The sequence below is a fragment of the Pristis pectinata genome, chromosome 1 (genome assembly GCF_009764475.1).
Source record: "Pristis pectinata isolate sPriPec2 chromosome 1, sPriPec2.1.pri, whole genome shotgun sequence".
NCBI classification, from domain to species: domain Eukaryota; kingdom Metazoa; phylum Chordata; class Chondrichthyes; order Rhinopristiformes; family Pristidae; genus Pristis; species Pristis pectinata.
This window is the reverse complement of record NC_067405.1, coordinates 123,027,576-123,053,293: the sequence shown is the minus strand read 5'-3', so window position 1 is coordinate 123,053,293 and position 25,718 is coordinate 123,027,576. Positions and strand designations below refer to the sequence as shown.

Below are 25,718 nucleotides of genomic sequence, written 5' to 3'. Positions count from 1 at the left end.
AAAATAACCTGCACCATCTACTGAAAGACTACTTGAATGCTGGTGATTGGACATACACAGAAGTTTCTGCTTTCCCATCCCATTATTGCATTACATCAACTAATAACTATTCCCATGTTCCAATTCAATCTCCACCAAATTTGAATCAAATCATTATTTTTTGCACTATCTACTGACTATTCCATGGAAAGTGTTTTTCTTTCTAATCTCTAGCCTTGCTTAAGGCTTTGAATTTCAATCCATAATATTGGTTAAACAGTACCCCTAACAAACCAAATTTTTGACATGCTCTGATTTGTGGAAACTACATGCATTCATTTGTGAGCTCAAAGGTGTCATAATCATCATCTATGGCTCTCAATAACAAAAATATCTCAACTAGCTCCCTGCTCAATCTTCTGCAGCTGTATAAAAGCTTGCTTGGATCAGACCTGGAGTATAATGAGCGATTCTGCGTACCAAACCTAGGAAGGATAGACTGATCTTGAAGGAAGTACAGTGTGGATATAAAAGAATGATACTTGGTCTCCAAGGATTAAATTTTGAAGAGAGAGAATACAAACTAGGGTTGGATTTCCTGGAATTTAGAATGTTAAAGGATGACTTGATTGAATATTATGAGATATTAAGGGTAATTGAGAGAATCTATTTCTACTGGCTAGGGATTCTTGAATTTTGGCAGATGGTCCTAAAACTCATGTGTATTTAGGAAATAGGTCTGCATTTCCTCTACAATATTTTTTCTATTTAAATAGTCATACATTTCCCTTTTAAAGTATCAGATTCAGCTGCCACCATTGTATCTGAGAGGACATTCAAGACACACCACATGAAACTACTTCTCTTATCGTTGATTCATAGAGTCAGAGTCATACAGCTCGGAAATAGGTCTTTTGGCCCAACTGCTCCATGCCGATTGTGTTGCCCAACAAGCTAGGCCCATCTGGCCGCATTTGGCCCATAGCCCTCTAAACCCCTCCTATCCATGTACTTATCAAGATGACTTTTAAATGTTGCTAACGTGCCCACCTCAACCACTATTTCTGGCAGCTCATTCCAAATACGCACCACCCATTGCATAAAGAAGCTGCCCTTGATCCCCCTTTTAAATCTATTGCTTCTGATCTTAAACCTATGCCCCCTTGTTTTTAGCACTCCCTCCCTGACAAAAAGACTATGTGCTTTCACCCGGTCTCGGCCCCTCATGATCTTATATACCTCTATCAGGTCACCCCTCAATCCCCTACATTCCAGGGAATAAAGTCCTAGTCTACACAACCTCTCCTTGTAAATCAAGCCTCGAAATCCAGGCAACATCCTGGTAAATCTTTTCTTCAATCCTTCTAGTTTAATAACATTTTTCCTATAATAGGGTGACCAAAACTCGACACAATACTCCAAGTGTGGCCTCACCAACGTTTAACATGACTGCATCATAACATCCCAACTCCTGTACTCAGTGCCCTGACTGATGAAGGCCAGCGTGTCAAACACCTTCTTCACTACCCTACCTACCTGTAAAGCCGCTTTCAGCAAACTATGCACTTGCACTCCTAGGTTCCTCTGTTCTATAACACTCCCCAGGGCCCTACCATTCATAGTATAAGTCCTACCCTGGTTTCATCTCCCAAAATGCAATATCTCACATTTATCTGGATTGAAAGCCATTTGCCAATGGAGGATTGGCATCAAGATCCCCTGTAATTTTTCAAAACCTTCTGCAATGTCTACAACACCACTTATTTTAGCATCATCCACAAACTTACTAACCATGCCTTGTACATTCACATCAAAATCATTTCTACAAATTACAAACAACAAAGGTCCCAGCACCAACCCCTGTGGCACACCACTCGACACAGGCCTCCAGTCTAAGAAACAACCCTTGACCGTCACCCTCTGCTTCCTATCAAGTATGAATCCAATCCATTATCTCCCCAGGAATCCCATGTGTTCTAACTTTCCAGACTAGCCTGCCATGAAGGACCTTGGCAGGCTAGTCTGAAAGGTTAGATTGCATGGTCTACGTCACAAAGTCCACACAGACAACATCCACTGCCCTACCTCATCTACCCTCTTGGTTAGCTCCTCGAAGAACTCCAAAAGATTTGTCAGACATGACTTTGGGACAGTCAGCACACAAAGTCATGCTGACTGTCCCGAATCAGACCCTGTCTCTCTAACTGTGGGTAGATCCTGTCCCTCAGAATCTCCTCCAGCAATTTACCCACCACCGATGGCAGACTCACTTGCCTGTAGTTTCCTGGCTTATTTTTGCTACCTTTTTTAAACAATGATACCACATTAACCACTCTCCAGTCCTCTGGAGCCTCACCTGTGGCCAGAGATGAAGTAAAAATCTCTGCAAGGGCCTCTGCAATTTCTTCTCCAGCTTCTCACAAGGTCTGAGAATGCACCAGGTCAGGCCCTGGGGATTTATCCACCTTAATGCACATTAAGGCCTCCTCCTTGCTAATTCGTATGTGGTCCAAGACAACACCACTTATTTCCCCCATTTCCTTAACTTCCATTATTTTCTCCACAATAAAAACTGAAGAGAAATATTTATTAAAAGTCTCACCAATTTCCTTTGCTTCCACACACAGATAGCCATGCTGATCTTTAAGGGGACCTGTTCTCTCTCTAGCCACTCTTTTATTCTTAATATACAGTACCTACAGAATCTCTTGGGATTTTGCTTCACCTTGCCTGCCAGATCCTTCTCATATCCTCTTTTTGCCCTCCTAACTTCTTATAGTATCAAGATATTCACTAGTTCCCAATTGCTTATGCTCAGTATATGCCTCCCTCTTTTTCTTAACCAGAGCCTCAATATCTTTCAGCAACCAGGGTTCCCTAAACCTGCCAGCCTTGCCCTTCACCCTAATAGGATCATGCAGGCCCTGAACTCTTGACATCACACTTTAAAGGCCAACCACTTGGCAGATGCCCGTTTCCCTGCAAACGATCTCGTCCAGTCAACCACTGCATGAATCCAAAGTTTGCTCTGCCCCATTTCAGGACTTTAACCTGTGAATCAGCCATATCCTTCTCCAGAACCATTTTAAAACTAATAAAATTATGGTCACTGAACCCAAAGTGCTGGCCGACAGACACTTCCACCATTTGCCCTACCTCATTCCCCAGGAGGAGGTCCAGTGTTGCACCCTCTTTAGTAGGTCCCTCTATATATTGATCAAGGAAGCTTTGTTGGACATATTTCACAAATTACACTCCGTCCAAGCCTTTCACACTACGGTTGGCCCGGTCAATATAGGGAAACTTTAAAATCTCCCACTTATACTACCTTATTATGTTTACAACTCATTGCAATCTCTCTACATACCTGCTTCTCCAACTCCTGCTGACTATTGGGGGGCCTAGAATACAATCCCATCAGAGTGATCAAACACTTTCTATTTCTAGGTTCCACCCATATGGCCTCACTGGATGATCCCCCAAGAATATCCTCTCTATAGACCATTGTTATGTCCTCTTTCATCAAGAAGGTAACCCCCCTCCTCTTTTACCTGCACCTCTGTCACACCTGCAGCATCTGTATGCTGGAACATTGTGCTGCCAGTCCTGCCCTTCCCTCCCCTCAGCCATGCTTGTGTTATGGTTATGATATCCCAGTCCCCAAGCCAATTCACACCCTGAGTTCATCCACCTTACCTGTCAAGCTTCTTGCATTGATATAAATGCAGTTTAAACCAATGATCTTTCCTCTCCTTTTACTGTGCTCCTGTCTATCTTGACGTCTAAATTTGCTCTCATTGGCTCCAGTATTATCTCCTGATTTCTCATCAGCCACCCTACTGCTCAGGGCCCCACCCCCTGCCACTCTAGTTTAAACCCTCCTGACCAGCACTAGCAAACCTCCCAGCCAGGATATTGGTTCCCCTCCAGTTCAGGTGCAACCCATCTCTCTTGTACAGGTCACCCCCACCCCAGAAGAGATCCCAATGATCCAAGAACTTGAATCCCTTCCCCCTGCACCAGCTCCTCAGCCCTTACTAGCATATGATTACTACCCCTGTGGTCCTGCTTTTTAGGTTCTCTCCTAACTCCTTATATTCACTCTGCAAGACCTCATCCCTCTTTCTACCCATGTCGTTGGTACCAACATGCACCGTGACCTCTGGCTATTCACCCTCCCCCTTGAGAATGGTCTTCAGCCGCTCTGAGACATCCCTGACCCTGGCACCCATGAGCCAACACACCATCTGGGTGCCTCTTTTTGCAGTCACAGAATCTCCTGTCTGTCCCCTTAACTACGGAGCTACCGCCCTAATGACTTCTCCCTTACCCACTGACCCTCACAGCCAGTCTCAGTGCCACCAACCTGGCCACTGCTGCTGTGCCCAGAGAGGTCGTTTCCCCCCCCCACCCCCCCAGCAGTATATCCAAAGAGGTATACTTGTTGCTGAGGGGTACGGCCACAGGGGGACCCTGCACTGTCTTTCTCTTCCCCTTACCTCTCCTAGTGGTCACCCAACTATCTGCAGCCTGCTCCTTAGGTGTGACCACCTCACTAAAGTTCTTGTCTGTGATGCTCTCAGCATCCCAGATGATCCTAAGTATGTCCAACTCCAGCTCCAATTAGCCAGGAGCTGCAGCTGGGTGCACTTCCTGCAGGTGAAGTCATCAGGGACACTGGCAGTCTCCCTGATCTCCCACATCCTGTAGGAGGAGCATGCCACTACCCTAACTGCCATCCTAGCTACTCTAATAGGGAGAGTAATTCTGAGGAAAACCTTACCTGGACTTACCTGCTCAGCATCCTCTCACTGAAGCCTCCTGAACCAAAGCCTCAGCACTTGCAGCTCAAACGTAGCCACTTGGCTTCTCCAAAATGGCCACTCTGCTAGAGCCTGCTTCCCTTTTATACCAGGAAAAAAAATTAAAAAGCTGCCGGTTCCTCCCATCTGTTGCTCTGGCTGTTGCAACTGGAAAAGGGTCCACATGCAGAGGGAGGTAAAACTAAAGCTTTCCTCTGCAAATGGCATCTGTTGCAAAGCCAATTGTTAATTTTAAATCTGAGGCAAAGTTTTTTGTTAATGTATCCTGTATGGGGATGCAGGCACAGGTGGACAGATAACACTAGCTATGATTTCACTGAATGGCAGAAGAGTTAAACTCCTCATTCCTGGTTCATATGTTCCAGTGAAAGTCTGACAACATGGTCCCTATGCATAGAATAACCTGGGTTGTTATTCTATGATTTTGTCCAATATATTAGTTTCCTTCCGAAATATGATGCTTCAAAAAATACACTGGATCCTCCAAGGTAATTATCTCTGCAAAGAATGCCAAAGATTTAATAATGTATAACCTCCCATTCATGACTGCAAAAAAAGCTGAAATGTGGCAAGTTATTGGGAGGATTTATAAATGTGTTCCAATGAGTGGAAATGGAGCAGAAGAACTGTTGGAACAGAGTCACTCCATTTCCAGTTCCAGCCCTGTGGAACACCAATGAAGCCTCAGTCATATGGGCAGCAGGTTAGATCACCTTATTCGTGTTTTTAGTCAAATGGTCTCAAGATAATCTTATTATTTGATCTGGCAACAGAACAAAGCTATGAAGAGAGTTTTTATTTCTGTTTATCATTGGTTTCTGCTTTTTACAGCCATCAGCTCGTTTGCCATTAGCTGAGCAGACTATTTAACAGAACTTCCCCATTCAGAGTTGGTTGAACAGGAGCCCTACATAAAGCTGCTCACCACAGATCAATCCATAAAAAGTTACTGAAGAATTAGTTAGAGCTGCACAATCCTCCTCAGGGGAACTTCACTCAAGACTGACAGCAAACTGGATTGAAAGTCTACAATAATTACTCATAGACAAGAGGAAGTGGGTGAAGGGCCAGTGAAAAAAATGCTACCAGCAAAAAAAAATCACCTCCGATCAGGAGATCTATTTGTGATAGGTTGAAGGAACACCCTTTTACTGTCTTATCTAATTATTTCCTTATTTGTGACATATTCAGCAATGTTAATCTAATTACTTGAACAGTCATTATTTCTTAATTGCAAATATATTAAATATAGGTAGTTTCCTTTAATATAGCTTTCATTCTATGATTGTAATAGCATACCTTCTTTCATGTATCTTCCCTTTGCCCCATTTATTTACTTTCCCTACTAGAGGACACAATGATGCCTCCTTCAGTGGGATAGCTGAGATCAAGGAGCAGTGGGCTCGGTCCAGAAACAGTCTGTTTCCATCAGTGCTCACTACCTTCTCAGTTAAAGTGGATATTACTTGAAAGACATGGAGGAAGCCCACATTTATATACTTGCTTAACATTTAAATTGTCCACTATAGTCACAGAGCTAACAGCTTGGTAAGACCTACAACAGTACCTGCACTGTATTTTAAATGGCATTTTATTGTCTTTCAGTAGCTTAGACAGGACCCAATAATTATAACATTATTGCTGTTCCTTTTCCCTACTCCTGTAAACGTGAGAACTGCTGTGACAATATCATCCAGTCAACAAACCTGATCCTTCATTACTACAAACCATTTAGCCTTTTTCCCCACAGGCCTTGTGTTTACTTAAAATCTTTACACAGTGACATGTGCAGGTATTGAATGAAGTTCATTTCAATGCATTATAAGGCTCCTGTGTAACCATTCTACTTACTTAAAGATCACAATCCAGAGTACATGGGAATTGCTCAGATTATTAAAATAATCAGTAGCTTTGGCAATGGCTGTACAAAATCAGAGTCCTCAAGGATCAAGAAGATAGGTTCATATAGTAAGGTGAAGAACTCTCCCACTTATTAAAGCACTATGTCATAGAATTGATGGAAACAGTCATAAAGTATGTACCTTCATTCTACCCAATAAATTTGGAAAATACCCAAATAATCAGAGACTTTTAACTACTGGGGTAGTGTAGAAGCCAAAAGCGTTGCCTCCATTTAACACCTTTCAAGATAAGCAAGATTATAGATTTTCTGCCTATTAATTCGAAAGGAATAAAATAAAATCAACTCAACGGACATTTCATCTCTGAATCTAGCACAGCCTTAGGGTACAATCTCTTTCCAACCAATCTGTGACTTAAAAATAAAGCAGCAGTGTTGGAAAATGGGTTATTCTGGGCAATGTAAATTGGTTGCGAGGGAGAATGAATCCACTGTGCAGCTCAGAGTTCAGCTGCAAATTGTCAGTCCTAAATACCCAATGGTACAAGAATGTTTGCAGGCAAATAAGTTCTGAAAATGGGAGTAGGAAGTTACAAGTGGGGAAAACCATGGCGGATGGAGTTCAATGTGATCTTGGATGGGAGGGTGGTAGGTGGTGCGAAGTCATTCAGTCTGGACTTGAGGAACATAGGTTGGATTCTCTTCCAAATAATGCATCTAATAGCTTCAATGAAGCAAAGGAATTGTGCGTCGCTAAAAGATAGTGAGTCACTACAAAAAGTAACCAAAAAGGCTCATGTCAGAACAGTACAGTGGCAAAACCAAAACACAGCAGAAGCTGAAAGTCTAAATAAAAAACAGCAGTGTTGAAAGAACTTAGCAGGTCAGGCAGCATGTGCAAAAAGAAACAGAGTTAACAAGAAGCACAGTGGCACACCAGTCAAAGCTGCTCCAGGGACCTCGGTTTGATCCTTATCTCGGATGAGTACGTGCAGAGTTTGTCCATTCTCTCTGTGACTACATGGGGTTCCTCTGGTTTCTTCCCACATCCCAAGATGTGTTGGTAGGTTAAGTGGATCCTGTGAATTATCGTTAATGTAGGTTGGCAGCAAAAAGCATCAAAGGGGAGTTGATGGCAGAGTGTGAAAGAAGTAAATTGCAGGGTCAATATTGCAAGGGTATAGGGAAATAAAGGGATGGATCAGGGGACCAATGGGATTTTTCCTCTGGCAGCTGGTGTGGACCTGATGGGTCAAATGGCCTCCTTTGGTATTGTTATAAGATCAATGGTATTTTACTACATAGAACAGTACAGCACAGGAATTTTATTAGAAAATTTTCATCAGAGATGTCATGAAAAATTATTGGAAATTATGTCATTTAATATGCAATAGACACATAAGCAAATTCATGCAGGGTCAAATCAAAGGAAAAATGATACAGAAATGGTTACAATTGTGCTTCACTATGTAGTGAATATACCTTCAATACTGCATGCCAAAGTTCACAGCACCACGCAAACTGACCACCAAGGTGTTAATATTTCCAAACTGAATTTCAGATCCCACTGCTCTACATGGACACTGCTCTGAATCAGGTGTGTGTGCAGGTGAGGAGGCTCCAGAAACACAGGTTTCATCATTAAGCATGTTATGGACACATATGTATGTGCAGTAAGTATACACTTAAAAGGCCCTCCAAAAGCGGAAAAATTTCTATTCCCCTGTATGTCTACAACCGAGTCATTTAACACTACAATTTTTCACCATTGACAGTAAGTTAGTGACTCCATCTTCAACCTCAGGATGCCCAAGAGTGTTTCACATCCATAAAAAATCTTTTAAAACAGTTACTTGCTGTGGTGTAGGTACACAGCAAGGTTCCACAAACAAAATTTGTGATAATGCCCAGGTAATGTGTTTTCCTGATGTTGATTAAGGGACTGATATTGGCCAGGATATTGGGAGAACTTCCACTTCTCTTCCTTTGAATAGTGCCATGAGATTTTAGTTTAACACATCCCCTAGAGTGCAGCACTCACTCAGTACCGCACAAAAGTGTCACTGATGTTCAGCTGTGGACCACATTTGTCATGTGTTCTGGAGTGGACATTGAACACATAGCGTGTAGTCTAGAGCTGAGCACTTCTTAAAATTCCTGTATCATTTTGGTTCATGCAACACTGGCAGCTGTTCTGTGCATGGACAGAACTCTCCACCAATCTTTTTAGCACAGCCTCAGGATGTTAATTTGTGATTATTTCTTTTTTAAAAACCTTATTCTCATCAGTTCTATTGTATGTATTTGTCCATTTAAGAGCGCAGAGTCTGATTGAAATATCTCCTGCTGCGCAGTGTGGAAGGTGCAATGTTAAATAATAATTTACTTATTTTCTACTTACAATCATCAGCAACGTGTTCCATCTGAAAGATGATGGCCTCATTGGGTAAATGGTCTCAAAAGCAGATTGCTACAGTAATTAATTTCAATAAATTTTCTTTTTAGATGTGGTGCTACCATTAATAGCAGTCATCCTTAAATAGCCTCAGGGGAGAATAGTGATCCATCTAACTTTCATTAATGCAATAAAAGAGTGGAGTTTAACCCCATTCCCCAGCAGAAACCAGGTTCAAGAACAGCTACTTCCCTTCAACCATTCAGTTCTTGAACCAACCTGCACAACCCCAACTACCACCTCAGTACAGCAACACTATGACCACTTTGCACTACAATTGACTTTGTTGTTTTGTTCTAATTGTGTTCTTTCTTGTATAATTTGTGTTTAATTTATGCTTTTCTTGTGAATTTTGTATCTCTAATGCTATGTGCCTGTGATGCTGCTGCAAGTGAGTTTTTCATTGCATCTGTGCAGACATGTACTTGTGCATATGACAATAAACTCAACTTCGAGAAACCAGGCTTCTGATGGAATTGTTGGGTTCTAACTGCAATTTGAAGTGCAACCTGAGTGAGGAATCTTTCCTTGTGCAATGAACATCTTTCAGAAGATCAAGAACTGGTGAAGATTTCTACTTTCCTTTATGGGGCCAATGAGCAGACTGTTCCTTGTGCCCCTGTTGTAAAGATTAGACCTCTCCTGCCCCATACTGCTGCTCCCCTCTCTATCAAAAATATCCCGAGAACCCTCCATCACCACACTTATTTGGCAATTACTTCTTATCTACCCTGGGCAGGAATTCCAACATGTCACATTAATTAAGTTTGGTTATTAAAATTGCTACAGGCTCATTTTGTAATGAGAGGAGAAACTGGAATTCAAAAAATAACTCATATATCAAAACAGCAAACATCAGGCTAATACATTTACTAAATAATCACACCTAACACGCTTCACAACCAAAAGAATCATGTAGCAAAAGTATAAAACACATTTCAAGTTCAGTGAATAATAAGCTTTTCAAATTAATTTCCACATTCACATTGAGGCCAGCCAGCACCACCAGAGTTCAATTCTGGGACACAGATGGATTAAAAACTAATTGCCAAGTAACTACAAATGAGCTTTTGCTTTCATAGTCAAGAAACAATTATGTCAGAGATAAGCAAACAGTTCTCATCCTGTAGTCACCAGAGGTGCATACAGCACCTTTTCTGAGAAATAGTTATATAAAAGGTATTGTGTTTTTTTTTGGAATAAACATGGGTGAATCACTTGTCCCTAACAAATGGCAGAAAAAAGCTAATCAATAGTCTGGCCATAAGGTCAATTGTGTTAACTCGATAAGTCCCAACAGTGGATCAAGATGGAGATTGAAAAACACATGATCAAATATGGAGAGAAGGATAAATTAGATAACTATGGACGAGCTAATTTGACTATAGCAGTGGCAACACACCTTCGGGGTAAAAATTCAACTTTGGGAATGGCAGATGAGTGGCCCCTTAAGTTCCTGAGCTAATGCTCCTTATCAGTTACATTGAAGTGCATTAACATGCAACTTGCTATGAGCCCACCACAAAATTCAACTTTATCAAACCATTGTGGATTTAGTACATTGTGTCTGTACTAGCTTGTTAAAAAATCTATCCAATTAGTTCCACTCCCTTGGTCTTTCCACGTTGCCCTGTTAATGTCTCTCTGGCAAATACATATCTAAGTCTCTCCTCACGGGGAACTCTGAATACCTTTCCATGGTGCCTTCAGGTGAAACGAGTGAGCATTTAGAAATGTACAGGTTAAACGTGGACAGCAAATCATGTTTGAAGAATTCAACAGGTTTATCTGCAAGTGAGAAATGTCTAAAAGGAATTAGTTTAATTTTGTAAATATGGATTTCCATTAGAGATATTAAAAAAATTCAGATGTGTGTTTTAAAATGTAACGAGAGAAATTTGATAAATCAATTGATACACAAGGTAAATGTTTCTTTGCTTGCACTAAGGAATGACTGAAAATAATCTTTGGGTCAAAGCTAAATTTCATGCTGTCTGTTCTTGACATATTGGATGCTTTGGACTTTGACACATTGAGCTCCAGCTCAGAATTTATTGATGATTCCAAAGTAGGCAAAGAGCCAAAGCCTTCAGGAAGCCATTGCCAAGTTATCATTATAACATATTGGGGATATGTGTGGATGGAAAAACGAGGAATACAAGTTTATCAATTTCATATTCAATGGAAAGAAGCTAAACAAAAGCAACCATACATCGAGCTGTATAAACTGAAGGATAGAGTGCTAGAATGGAGGAGTATTGATACATTTGTACAAAACACTGGCCAGGCCACAATTAGAGTAACTTATGTCTCCTTAGTCATTATATAAATAATATTAATAGCACAGAAGGTTAATGAGTATAAGCAATGGGGTGGGAACCTTTATTTATAAAAGACATTTGAAGCACAAGGATTTCTTACACTGTTTCACAACAAAGATTATTTAAGTTATTAAATATTTTGATGCAAGTAAATGGGGAAAAGGAGAAGACCAGGAAGGAAACCCATTGATATAAAATTGTCATTGAGAGCAACTAAAGTCATTAGTAAAATTGTTTGAGTTGCTGGAGCGTGGAATAAGGAGAGAGTCAGACAGTGGGAACGGTTTGAAATGGCTCTAGCACAGACACAAGTGACAATGGACTAAATAACCTCCTTCAGTGCTATAAGCTTCAGTGGTTCTAGATATCATCTTCTGTCTGCTGCTTTAACAGAGGCATTAAATAATTTATTTTAAATGCATTAACACACTGAGCAAGATAATAGACAAAACAATGCTGCATTCCAAATGAATGCATTAAATACTTCCAACATCAGGTCTCTGCTCACATTACTCACTATCAGTTTAGCAGCTAGGTTGCCATTCCCATAGATTTCAACAACAGTATGCAGAATACAGAACGCTCAATCCTCTAGAAAGTTGCATTAAGCCAAACATTAACTTTAAGATCAAATTTTATTTACTTTAAACAAAAAAAAATTAGTATGCAGATACTGGAAATAATTAGGAACTTTACAAGGTGTTAGTGTGCAGTATTGTTTATAGTTTTGATCTCCTTATTTAAGGAAAGATTTATTTAATCTGCGGGCAATTCAGAGAAGTGTTGATCTCTGGAATGAAGGGTGGTCTTTCATAGATTAGGCCTGTACTCTCCAGTTTGGAAGATCAGGAGATGATTTATTGAAACACATGATATTATGAGGGGTCTTGATAGGGTACATGTTGAGAGGATGTTTTTCCCTAGTGAGGGCAAATCTAGATATGGAAATCTAGTTTGGGATAAACGATCACCCACTTAAGACAGAGATAAGGAGGAAGTTCCTCTCTGAAAGGATTGTGAATCTGCCGATTTCTTTTCCCCAGAGAAGTGTGAATAGAACAATGTGTGAATAGAAGTGAGTGTGAATAGGGACATGTTCGGCACAGCTTTGTGGGCCGAAGGGCCTGAATTGTGCTGTAGTTTTTCTATGTTTCTATGCTTCTAGAACCATAGAACATTACAGCACAATACAGGTCCTTCGGCCCACCATGTTGCGCTGACCTTCAAACCACGCCTAAGACTATCTAACCCCTTCCTCCCACATATCCCTCTATTTTAAATTCCTCCATATGTTTATCTAACAATCTCTTGAACTTGACCAACATATCAGCCTCCACCACCACCCCAAGCAGCACATTCCATACACCAACCACTCTCTGGGTGAAAAACCTCCCTCTGATGTCTCCCTTGAACTTCCCACCCATTACCTTAAAGCCATGACCTCTTGTATTGAGCATTGGTGCCCTGGGAAGGAGGCACTGGCTGTCCACTCTATCTATTCCTCTTAGTATTTTGTATACCTCTATCATGTCTCCTCTCATCCTCCTTCTCTCCAATGAGTAAAGCCCTAGCTCCTTTAGTCTCTCCTCATAATCCATACTATCCAATCCAGGCAACATCCTGGTAAAGCTCCTCTGCACCCTTTCCAACGCCTCCACATCCTTCCTGTAATGAGGCGACCAGAATTGGACACAGTACTCTAAGTGTGGTCTAACCAGAGTTTTGTAGAGCTACATCATTACCTCAAGGCTCTTAAACTCGATCCCACGACTTATGAAACCTAACATCCCATAAGCTTTCTTAACTACCCTATCCACCTGTGAGGTAACTTTCAGTGATCTGTGGATATGAACCCCTAGATCCCTCTGCTCCTCCACACTACCCAGAATCCTGCCATTAACCTTGTACTCTGCCTTGGAGTTAGTCCTTCCAAAGTGTACCATCTCACACTTCTCCGGATTGAACTCCATCTGCCACTTCTCAGCCCAGCTCTGCAACCTATCAACATCCCTCTGTAAGCTTCGACAGCCCTCCACACTATCCACAACACCACCGACCTTTGTGTCATCTGCAAATTTGCTAACCCACCCTTCTACCCCCTCATCTAAGTCATTAATAAATATCACAAAAATTAGAGGTCCCAGAACCAATCCCTGTGGGACACCCCTAGTCACAGCCCTCCAATCTGAATGCACTCTCTCCACCACTGGGTCATTCAGTGTATGCAAGGCTGAGACAGACAGTAGGGCTACTGCCTCACAACTGCAATGACCCAAGTTTAATCCTGACCTCCAGTGCTGCCTTTGTAGAGTTTGCAAGTTTCTCCTGTGACTACATGAGTTTCCTCCCACATCCCAAAGTTGTGCAGGTTGGTATGTTAATTGGCGACTGTAAATTGCTCCTAGTATGTTGGCTAGTGGTAGAATCTGTGTGGAGATGATGAAAATGTAAAGAGAATAAAATGGGATTCATGAATTATTAGTATAAATGGGTGCTTGATAGGTGGCCCAGACTTGGTGGACCACAGGGTCAGTTTCTAACTCTATTACTCGATGAGCCATCACACTGTTGGATGTTTGTGAGGCAGGTCTGAGAGGACATAAAGCTTGCTCCTGCTTCTATTTCTTATGTTCTAAAATTATTCCCTTATTCAAACCACTCCTTTTTCTTCAGGTTAGCTGACAGAAACCAGCAGCAAAGCCAGCAGATAAAGCATGGCTGAGATTGATCCAACCCTTTCCTGATGAAAATGGGAGTCCAAGCAGGATCATAGCTACCTAAAAGTAGCAACACAAGCAGATCGGGTGGTAAAGAAGATGCAAGGCCTACTTGTCTTCATTGGTTGGGGTGTTGAGCATAAAAGTAGGGAAGTCATTTTGCAGCTCTATAAAATTTTGGTTAGGTCACTTTTGGAGTATTGCGTGCGGTTCTGATTGCCTCAATACAGGAAGGATGTGGAGGCTTTGGAAAAGCTGCAGGAGAGGTTCACCAGGATGTTGCCTCGATTAGAGAGTATTAGCTACAAGGAGAGATTGAACAAACTTGGATTGTTTTCTCTGGGGCATTTGAGGCTGAGGGGAGATCTGATCAAAGTTTATAAAATTCTGAGAGGCATAGATAGGGTAGATAGTCAGAGTCTTTCTCCCAGAGTGGAAATGTCAAATACTAGAGGGGGTGGCTTTAAGGTGAGAGGGAGAAGGTTTAAAGAGATGTATGAGGCAAGTTTTACACAGAGAGTGGTAGGTGACAGGAACACGCTGCCAGGGGAAGTGCTGAAAACAGATAAGATAGTAAGACTTAAGAGGCATTTGAACAGGCAGGAAATGGCAGGATATAGACTATGTGCAGGCAGATGGGATTACTAAATTGGCAAGTTGTGGACCAATGGGCCTGTTCCTGTGCTGTACAGTTCTATAGTTGCAGACTATGCTTGAGGTCATTATGTTTCTAACTAAAATATTTTACATGATATCAAAGAATTCCCCATTCTTCCTCGTACTGAGTTACTGAGGGATGCCTCAGTTTTAATTTTAGAGATGCCTCTTGAATGGAGATACAGATATGCCAAATGATGCAACAAATTGCCTCTGCAATTAGTAAATGCTCATTTTCTGTTGCACATGGTTTCTGATCAGAGACCAGAAGCACTTAGTGTATCAGTCTCCTTTGGAAATGTGGCTGCCAGTTATGAGTCTGTCCTTTACTCTTATTTGTAAGATTTCAAATCCCTCAAAGCACTCATCACATTTTGATGATTTCAACCCATTAAATTGAAGCTAGCTTTGAAAGAGAAATTTTCAGAACTAGCAAGGCTGCAGGTCAGTCACAATGTTTAAAATGGTGAAATAAGTTTATGATGTTCATGTTTTAGGCATACCTTCTGCACCAGAATTGCTATTTTCAGCAACTTTAGCTTCTTTTTATTTTTGCATTTACATCTTCAGAAATGAAAATCTAAAACCAAACTAGTCCATGTGCAACTATAACGCTAACAATAATAACTCTCGTAGATGAAGACCCCATTTCAATCCCCTGGTGTGCACACCCTTACAACACTAGCCACTGTCCCATTTATAACCTGCCACTTGTGTCCCAGGAGGTTCTCGGCTCAACAGCAGATCTCCAAACAAGAGACAGAAGAGGAGATTTGTGAATAATATCATAATGGATTTCTATTCTGCTTTCATGGATTTCAGTCACACAGCCTCTGTCTTTTCACAATCAACGCAATAACCAACTAAAGGTCATCTACACAATCATGAACTCTGCTGGGATTGGACCCCGTGAAGGTCTGAACACAGTGGGTGAAAAATTTCCAGTGTGCCCGTTTGTTACTTACAGTATACATCTACTCTGATGGACTTGATTGCAGGGGTACTCAAGCCATTGTTGGCCTTGCAGTAGTAGCGACCTCCCTGGTGACGCTGAATTCTGGTGATCCTCAGGGTTTCATTGAAGACACTGTTATCGTGGAACCTGTCAGAGGCACTTCCTGCTGTTTTGGTCCATCTGATCTGAGCAAGCATCATTAGAGATGGTTATTAAATTCGATACAGAAGGCAGAACCACAGAAAAAAAGCACCTTCATTCAATATGCAGAATTATTTACAATTTGCCAGTTTTATAATTTATTGATAAGAAATTAAAATAAAAATTTTAATTCGACCTAAGATAAAAGCTACTAAGGAACAGACTGACATAAACAAGGCAAATCCAAAGTTCCTGTTAATGCAAAAAGAACAGAAAATACTGGAAATACTCAGCAGGTCAGGCAACATCTCTGGAAAGAGAAGCCAAGGGGAAGTTTCAGGTCAATGATCTTCCTTCTGGACAGGAAAAATTTAGAAAACAAGCATGTTTAAACTTGCAGGGAAGGGGAGGGATGGGCAGAAGAAAAGGAATGCCTGTGATAAGGTTGAGGCCAAATAAAGTGAGTGGCACAAATCATTGTTGACCAAGAAAAGGTGGTAAAGGCTTGGCAATAACAGCTAATCTGTCTGGGGAAGAGGTCAACAGAGAAGTCTGAGGAAAGAAAAAGAAACAGAGGAATTGTGAGGCACAGAGCAGCAGCAGTTGTCAGTAATCTAAAGGAGGATGATGGGAAAACCTGGCAGGTCAAGTAACATCTTTGCAGATTGAAAAATTGAATTGCACCTTAACTACCTAAGGACTGAACCACCCCCCCCCCCGCCCCCAACCACCCCGCCAAAAAAAATCTGCAGATACCAGAAATCAGAAAGAAAACAACAGAGCTGGAAACACGCCAGGCTACATCTGCAGAGAGAAAAATAATGCTAACACCCCTGTCTGTGAGTCCAACCCTCCCCCATAAAAGATTGTTCCTAAAATACCAACCCTGCAGCACTCCACCACCCAAAACCGCATTCCATCCCACTTCTCTCTCTCTCCACAGAATGCTGCCTGACCTGCTGAGGTCTTGAAGTATTCTTTGTTTTGGCCCACCATCAGCTGCTGTGTGGGATATCTCACAAGTCAATCTGTGCTTTTCATTTTTCTCTCTCGTGTGTCTATTTATTGACTCCCAATATATTAGCTGCAATTAACAAATCCTTAGCACCCTCTCCAAGTCGACACCAATATGTGTCATCTGTCTTCATGGTCTCCATCCTATCAAGGCATTCCCTTTGTTCTCTCCATCTCTCCATGCATGCCTTTTTTTAAAATTTACCAGTTTCACCTGTGTAAATAGGAAAATGGTGAAAATAACTTTTAATTCAACAGGATATAATGTGATCATGCCTACTGAAGATATCCTGGGGAGAACGTTCAGCACAGACATATGGATTGAACTTGCAAATAAAAAAAAGGAGTTAACACTTTGAAGGGATTATACTATAGGCCCTCCCCCCAATAGTCAATGAGAATTAAAGGAGCACATATGTTGAGAAATCATATTCAGCGCAGACACTGTGGGCCAAAGGGTCTGTTCCTGTGCTGTACTCTTCTACATTCTGTGAAGTTACAGATAGTTGTAGAAATAATAAGAGTTGCAATAGCAGATGATTTTAACTTCTCCAATATTGACTGGGACTGCCTTAGTGCCAAGGGATAGAAATGGGCAGAATTTGTTAGGAGTGACCAGGGAAGCTTTCTGAAACAATATGCAGATGTCCTTACAATGGGTGATTTGTCAGTAAGGATGTACCTTCAGACCTGTAACCATGTTTCAAGATAGTCATGGAAATAGATGGGATTGGTCCTCACGATAAAATCCTAAATTGTGGAATGGCTAATTTCGATATCATCAGGCAGGAACTCTCAAAAGTTGATTGGGAACAGCTATTTGATTGGGACATCTGGCAAGTTGGAGGTTTTTAAAAATGAGATAGGAAGAGTTCAGGACCAGCATGTCCCTGTTAGAGTGATGGGCAAGACTGGCAAGATTAGGGAACCTTGACTGATGAGGGATATTAAGGGTCTGGTCAGAAAAATGGAGGCAGCACGTCAGGTATAGACAGCTGGCATTAAGCGAGTCCCTCGAGAGGTATGAGGGACGTAGGACTACACTTGAGGAAATTAGGAGGACAAAAAGAGGCCATGAGATATCCTTGGCAGATAAGATAGAGGAGAATCCTAAAAGATTCTTCAAGTATATTTAGAGGAAAAGGGCAGCTAGGGAGAGAAGGTCCCCTTAAGTAACAACCTTGGGGTACAAGTACATAGTTCCCTGAAAGTGGCAGCACAGGTAGACAGGGTGGTGAAGGTGGCATAGGGCATATCTGCCAAGGCATTGAGCACAAGAGTTAGGATATCATGTTATAGTTGTACTAAACATTGGTTAGGCTGTGTGCAGTTCCAGTTGCCACACTGCAAGAAAGATGTGATTTAGCTAGAGAAGGTGCAGAAAAGAAAATTCATAAGGATATTGCCTGGATTGGAGGGCTTGAGTTATAAGAAGAAATTGGATAGGCTGGGTTTGTCTCCCCTGGGGCAAAGGAAGCTGAAACGAAACACAAAGTACTTAGACCTTGAGACAAACTTTTGCTGCCTTTTCAGCAATTCATTAAGTGAGGACATTAAACCTCCCATCAACATGATCAGTGAGAATACAACAACAAATTTGATCTTGTGGTTACAGAGCCCTTTGTCCAGCATCTGTTATGTAGAATATGACCCAGGAAGGTTGTCTGCTATCTGGGGATTGAAGCTAAAATAATATGTTTTCTCTGAATGTTTTCTGGCAAGCAAGTGTACTAGACTGCTGATGGTTTTGTTTTCCAGCTTTAGATGGCATCATCACATTACGTTCTGTTGAACTGAAAGCTATTTGCATCATTTTCCGATTTAGACAGGTGAAAGCCACTTGGAATACGAGCGATTGCAGAATTTAGAATATGGTGATGTAATCCTTAGACAATAGCACTTCCATTCTCTGTTTTAAATCTCTTTATAACAAGCTGCTGCATTTGTACTACAGACTATTATTCACTCAGAAATGGGCACAGACTGGTCAAGCTCATTTCATTTATGACACCCCCAAATCCCAATTCTTATTAAACACTCTAAAAAAAACAAGCTAGAAATTAGAGGAATACCTGCAGGAAATGTGGCTAACTGTATGTATATTAACAGGGTTGTGTGGCCATTCAGGCATCCATGGACAGGCATTTATTGAAGACTGAATGTGAACCTCCAATATTCCAAAGCAACAGACAACCTGCTGAAAGAAGCGGGTCAAGCAGCATCTGCGGGAGGAAAGGCACTGTCGATGTTTCAGATCGAAACACTGCATCAGTCCTGATGTCAACAATTCCTTTCCTCCCACAGATGTTGCTTGACCTGCTGAGTTCCTCCAGCAGATTGCTTGTTGCTCCAGATTCCAGCATCTGCAGTCTCTTGTGTCTCCATAATATTCCTGATAATGCTGTAAAGTAGGCTGCAAATGGTTAAAACATTTTGAATCAGTTAAAAAGCCTCAGAAAGAATACTTCAGTTGTACCAATAAACAAAGCAACTATGTGTATGAAGAGAGAGCAGGAGCTGGGAAGTTTTTATTTCCTCATGTGAAATATACTGCTCGTGAATGTACAATTTTATTGGAAATGTCTTTTCACTTGAAAATTTATTGAAAAGTTATACTTGACCATCTGGAATGTAATCCAGAAATTATGACTGTGACATTATAAAAAGTATCAAATAGCTGACACAGATTCCCAGACAGGAGCAGCACGATAAAGATAGTCAGGAAGGGTGGAATGGTAAATTACCGGCATATGTCAATACATGGACCACTTGGGCAAGGGCTGTGGTCAGGAAGAATGACATGGTCAGCCACCAGAAGTCATGTTTTAGTTGGTTGCCAGCAGATTGAACCCTGGATCGTTTTGGGCATATGTACGTCTCAGCTGGTAGCGTGGAGACGTAGGGAGAAATTCAGCGGTTGCATCAAAGTTACTGCAATCTCTCAACCTCAATTAAAGATATTTCACCACAAAACAAGGATTTGTTTTTGGTCATTTACTAAAAAATTCCCTGGTCAAAACTTCAATCCAACCAGCAATAACTATTTACTGGCCTTCTGTAAACTTAAGTAGGCAGGGGAAGACAGTCGTCCTGGAGGAAGCACAGGTGCCAGGTCTGCGTCAGTATCTATTTGCGAAATCTTTTATCTTAGAACACAGACCAGAGCACAACACACTAAACATGGTTCACTAGTAAAAGCTGGAACAGCCTAACAATGAAATTCTACCAAAACCTGTTCTGAAGGAAAACATACAGTGTCAATAACTACTTCAAGAAGTGATGATGATTGTAAATTAATTTACTGGACCCCTGAAATCCTCACTCATTCAATCCCGAGGAGATGGCACAGAAAGACACTCTACCAGCCATATAGTAAGAAAGTCTCCTGGTTTCCTTCATCCATGTAGTCTCCCGGTGCTAAGCATTTGCAGCTGCCTGAGGTAATTTAATATGAAGAACTATAATCTAAAATCAGCACAGATATTCCAAACAAAATGATGTGCAATCAGAGTTAATAAAGGACCAAATGATTTTGAATATATCATTCTGGTCAGATAGTGTCAGAATTTTCCTGATGAGATTTTTCTTTGAAGAAAGAGAGTGTTTAGGTTTTATCAGCTTCCAAGGTCATTTTAGGAACAGGCTGATTATAGCCTTTTCTTTTTGTGACAAGGGTAAATTGTTAAATTCAGAAGACCAGAGAATCAAAGTCCTAGTAATCTCTGAATCCAGTGCAAGCTGCCAACTTGATAGAAAGCATTCCAAACGTTACCAATTGTATGTAGCTCCAGATAAACCAAGTCAAATTTTTGAATGAACTTCTACATCATTTTGTTTTGATTTCTATCAAAATTATCCAAGATCCAGGCTGGTCCCATAGCTGCAGAACCTGAACACCAGACTCAATTGATCCAGCCTGCTTGGAATTGTTTACAGTTCTGGTGCTTCATTTTATGATGGATGGAATAGCAACTACAATACTGCACTGTAGATTCACTAGACTTGACCCAGGTTCCAGAGAGAATTGGAGCTATATTAAGTGGTGACCCATTGGGGATTTCATAACAGAATGAGTGATGGATTGAATCTGCTGCCCAATCAAAAGGGAACAAGTAGAGACAAATTTAAGAGCATTTAAGGGGAAGCATGAAAAATTGTCTTTGCTGAAGTAGAGGTAATAGTGTGGAATTCTCATTTCAAAATCTCCGTTGAAGCAGAGTCCATTAATTCCCCCAAGTGAAGGCAAAAAAAGAGATAAAAACATATGGCAATTATGTAGAAACAGGAGTTCAAGTCCAGATCCAAATCAAAATTTGCTATCCCCACTACTTCAGTCATTATTTGACCACATGCTGAAATCTGTTAAATAGTCAGTAAAGCATCATTCTTATGTTTTCAACATTGGTGGTTAACAAATCCACAAAAATATTTTCCAGGCATACTTCTTACCTGATGAGATTTACCAGATAAATTTGAAATAATTGTATTTACATTTTTGAGCCTGCAGGATAAGGCAGGCCTTCTAACAGTCTGTTAATAGATTTGCAGTATGCATAAACAACTGTTGTCTCATTATCTCTGATTATTTACTGCTCTGTTTAAAATATTGATGGTAATTCTTTATGGCACCATACATTCCAGTGCTTCTGGCTGCTGCAAATATTCAGTTTTCTGGGAATGGCTGAGGGTTTCCAGCACCAGATAAGCTTATTCTGAAAAACACTATTAATGAACATTAAGCCATTGTTAATTGTATCTAGTTTCACTTGTGAGAACCAAAACTAAATTTTCTAAAGAAAAATTTATGTCACTCTCATCTCTAGCAATTCTTGCATTCTATTGAAATCCCTGACTAAAATAGGTTCATACATAAAATAATTCACAGAAAACCTTTGTTGCCTTCACTTATCATTTCCCTGCTACCTTCTCCCTTCCCTCCCCCACCTGGCTCCATCTGCCCATCAACCCCTCCTCATCTGAACCCATCTATCGCCTGCCAGCTCTTGTCCCGCCCCTCCCCCTCATCTTTTTATACTGGCCGTCTCCCTTCTACTCTTTTAGTCCAGATGAAGAGTCTCGACCCAAAATGTCAACTGTCCATTTCCTTTCACAGATGCTGCCTGACCCGTTGAGGTCCTCCAGTTCAATTTTTTTTTGCAAAAAAAAACCTCTTGCCTATATCCATTGTAAATTTTAAATGAGCACTGAGATTTAATCTGCAGAGAAACTTGTAGAAAATGTTGTTGCTTGAATTAATTGGGCAGATGAATAAGACATCTAAAATAAATCTTGAAAATGCTGGAAATGCTCAACAGGCCAATCAGTAGCAGGTAGGGAGCAGAGTTTAAGCTTCTACTTTGAGTGGACATCCTTTGCCAGACCAAGGGAGATTGACTCAATCCTCCAGTTAACCCACATTATAAACAGTTACCAGGTAATATTCTCAGTTCTCTCTATAACAATAACCCAGATCATGTCCTAGTGAATCTACAGTGTATCATTGCAGTTGCTATTTATAAACTGACCAAAGAAAATTTGTAGATTTTTGTTTAACCTCATTAAAAATGTTATTTTCCCTGAATCCCAGCAACGATTTAAATAAATCAAGCATTCAATGCTGGTGGGAGGAGCAGGGGATTGAGCTGGACTGAGGAATATGTCTTAAGAAATTTTAAACAACTAAATGCTTTTAAGTTGATGTGACCTAATATTCTTCTTCTCAAACAATAAAGCTGTTTTCTTTTCACCTCCAATGAGAAATGAAGTCAAGATTCTAGATTTGTTTATCCTGTAACAACAAAATTATATGCACACAGCACAAACAATCATAGACGCACACCTCCAAGATCCATGGCTGTAGTCCACCCTCACCCCACCCCACCCCCCCAACCAGCAAGTGCTTGTTAACTACAACTTCAAAATGTTGAAAAGATTTGCTGAATGATATCTCAAAATTATTTCCATCTCAGGAATCAAAAAGACAAAGGGTGATATCACAAACTGAAAGGAAAGAGAATCCAATAAAATGGAAGAGTCCAGCAGGTAATCTGGGAGTCACCCAACATCTGAAGAAGCTAAAATTGGGCAAGTCTAAAACAAATGGGCATAACAATCACTAATAGATCAAACAGAGAATTTAAGAGGGATCTCTTTCCATTGGTGGTGAGGATGTGGATTTTACTGCTGATCATAGTGGTTGATGCAGGCAGATTTAATACTTACATAAAGTGATTTAATACAGATGTGCTGAAATAGAAATAAATAGGAATAAAGATGCAAAAGGAGAGGGTTATGGGCTAAGTTCAGAGGAGCGTGTTGAATACAAGACATGTGGGCTGACTGGCCTACTTCTGGATTCTGTATATAAAACTTTTAAGTGGCAATGGGGCTGTGGTATTGCACGAGTCTTAAAAAAAGGATTTTATATTATTCTGCATTTGCATTCACTTTCACAGCAGGCAGATACTTCTTGGTCTATAGCCCAGAAAACTGAAAGCTTCTCAAAGCATGACACAGGGGTAACCTTTCATAGTTTTGATTGTTTGGTAAATTCAATGTAAATTTGTTCATTATGTTTTGCTAATATAAAATGTTAAATGTGATATCACATTATTCAGCCATTTATGTGGTGACAGGCAGATCATATCTTCAAAATGGAACATGTGTCTTTCATTTCCAAGTTGGAATTTAAACTCTGTTCCTTCCAATGCTGTCAGAGGACTGAAAACCAGGCCACAATTTTTCAACTCTCTACTATTATTACACACACAGTTTTCAATCTATATTTTAAATTATCCACAGGTGTGCTATGACGTGAGGAAACAGTTATTCACTTCTGCAAAAGTACCAACACCGCCCGTCAACAATGTGGTGAGAAGCAACCTGTTTTACAAGAGCACTGACAATCAAACACAAAAGGATGGCTGGCAAGCAGAGTGCTCCACACCCGAGAGCAGAGACCGAATTATCACTGGATGTGTAAACCAGACTAGTGGCAATAAAAAGTAATTGCCAACAGGTAACAGTGTTGGCAAACAATAATATGAGACAATCCGAAAGGCATTTTAACTAAATATTACATTTAATTTTTACTTTCTCATTTGCAGTTAAGATGAGGGAGTTTAGTGCTTGGTATGTTTTCTATTCAACTTCTCTGACACCAGAATTCTCTATCAGTTTTAACAGTTAGAAGCAACCTAAATATCTCTTGGCTCCCACATCAACCTGTGTCAGTCCCAACCTCGAAGGAAACTTACTTCTGCATGAGTAATTAATTATTACATCTTATGGCCTGAACATGGAGCCATTTAATAACAAATTAGGATTTTTTTGTTGAGTCATATGGCATATTCATTAGGAACTGGACAGTGGTTGTCAAACACATTTTATACAGGACCATTTCATCTGAGGTATAGAGGAGAGTTCTTTCCCAATGGTCAAACATCCAATTAAATCCTGGGCAGGGAATTGAAAGGCCAATGGTTAGCCCACTGCATCAAGTGCTCCTTGAATTATATTTGAAAATAATATATTAATATTTCTAAACCTCTGATTGTCAGAAATCAGATTATTTGAAAAAATAACAAGCATCAAAAATAAGTACATTTGGTAACTTTTCCAGGAAATATAAGATTTTGGATTCACCTGTGGCCGCGGATGGCCTCGAACAAGGCAGGTAAGCTCCAATGTTTCTCCTTCCCGAATTGTGTACACTCTCTCTGTATATCGTTCTTCCTCAATGTTACATGCTTGACCAGAGTGCATGATGCTTACAGTTGGTGGAGCTAAAGAAAAAAGGTGTAAACAGTGGCAATTACTCAAATGCTTGATGAACATGTCCCACTCATTGCAAAATCCTAAAACATTTTCATTCCCAATCAACACATTCGACTGCTGTAACTTTGAATCTCTGAACATTATTTTTCTGCACGAGTTATATCATCTATGCAGCTGAGATACTGTAGTGTTTGTAAACTTGCAGCAAATGTTTCCCTCCAAGTTTCCAAAAGTTAACCTTTGCACTTTAGAATATTGTTAGAATTGATAGATTCTTACATGCATGTTATACTAAAATTCTGAAATGATTGCCGTCTTGGCTAATAATGCTATGTCTTGGCACAAGAAAAAGCAAGTATGAGAGATTGGGTAGAGTAGATACTTTCCACTCTTTGCTCACCAGTCTGTGCTCAAAAAGTGAGATTTCAATGTCTACGTAAACATCAAACAGTGAACAGCCATGCAAATAACTCACTATATTTCCTTTCAAACAGCATAGCTCAGTGATGATATTTTGATCTCCTTGTCTGAAGAGAGTGTTTTTAAAATCTACTCCAGAGTTTCACAAGAAAACCAGAGCAGGACTAGACTGCCAGACCCCTTAGGCCTGCCCCACCATTCAGTGTGACTATGACTGATCTATGCTGATCTCAACTCCCCTTTCGTGCCAGTTCCCCACAACCGTCAATTCCTCGATCTTTCCAATATTTATCCATCTCCTTCTTAAACCTAACAGTCTGGCCTCCATCACTCTCAGGGGCCAGAGATTCCAGACCGAGAGCAATGAGGAGCAGTTAAAAGCACAGGGAAGCCCAAGATTTCCCATAATCTGATACCCCTTGATGATGGCTAAGAGAATGCTGCAAAAGTAAGACGCCACATTTCAGACCAGTGTAAACCAAGGATCCATCTGTAGAAACTCCTATGAGAAATGACCTCGAAGCAATGGAAGGACACAGAGTTGTCCAGGCATTTTGGCCAACCTCTTTCACTCAACCTCCACCAGCCAATCAGAATAA

At 40.7% G+C, this 25,718-nt stretch overlaps 1 protein-coding gene across 1 annotated transcript in view; it reads right to left on the bottom strand.

Annotated features, from left to right (window-relative positions):
* mdga2a (MAM domain containing glycosylphosphatidylinositol anchor 2a) overlaps nt 1-25,718 on the bottom strand; it is a 652,262-nt gene that overhangs the window by 416,886 nt on the left and 209,658 nt on the right. Inside the window, exons 3-4 of the mRNA XM_052017769.1 lie at nt 24,568-24,707; nt 15,779-15,953 (exon numbers count right to left, since the gene is read on the bottom strand). Of these exons, the coding sequence (XP_051873729.1) occupies nt 15,779-15,953; nt 24,568-24,707 (315 nt within the window). The remainder of the gene's footprint in view (nt 1-15,778; nt 15,954-24,567; nt 24,708-25,718) is intronic.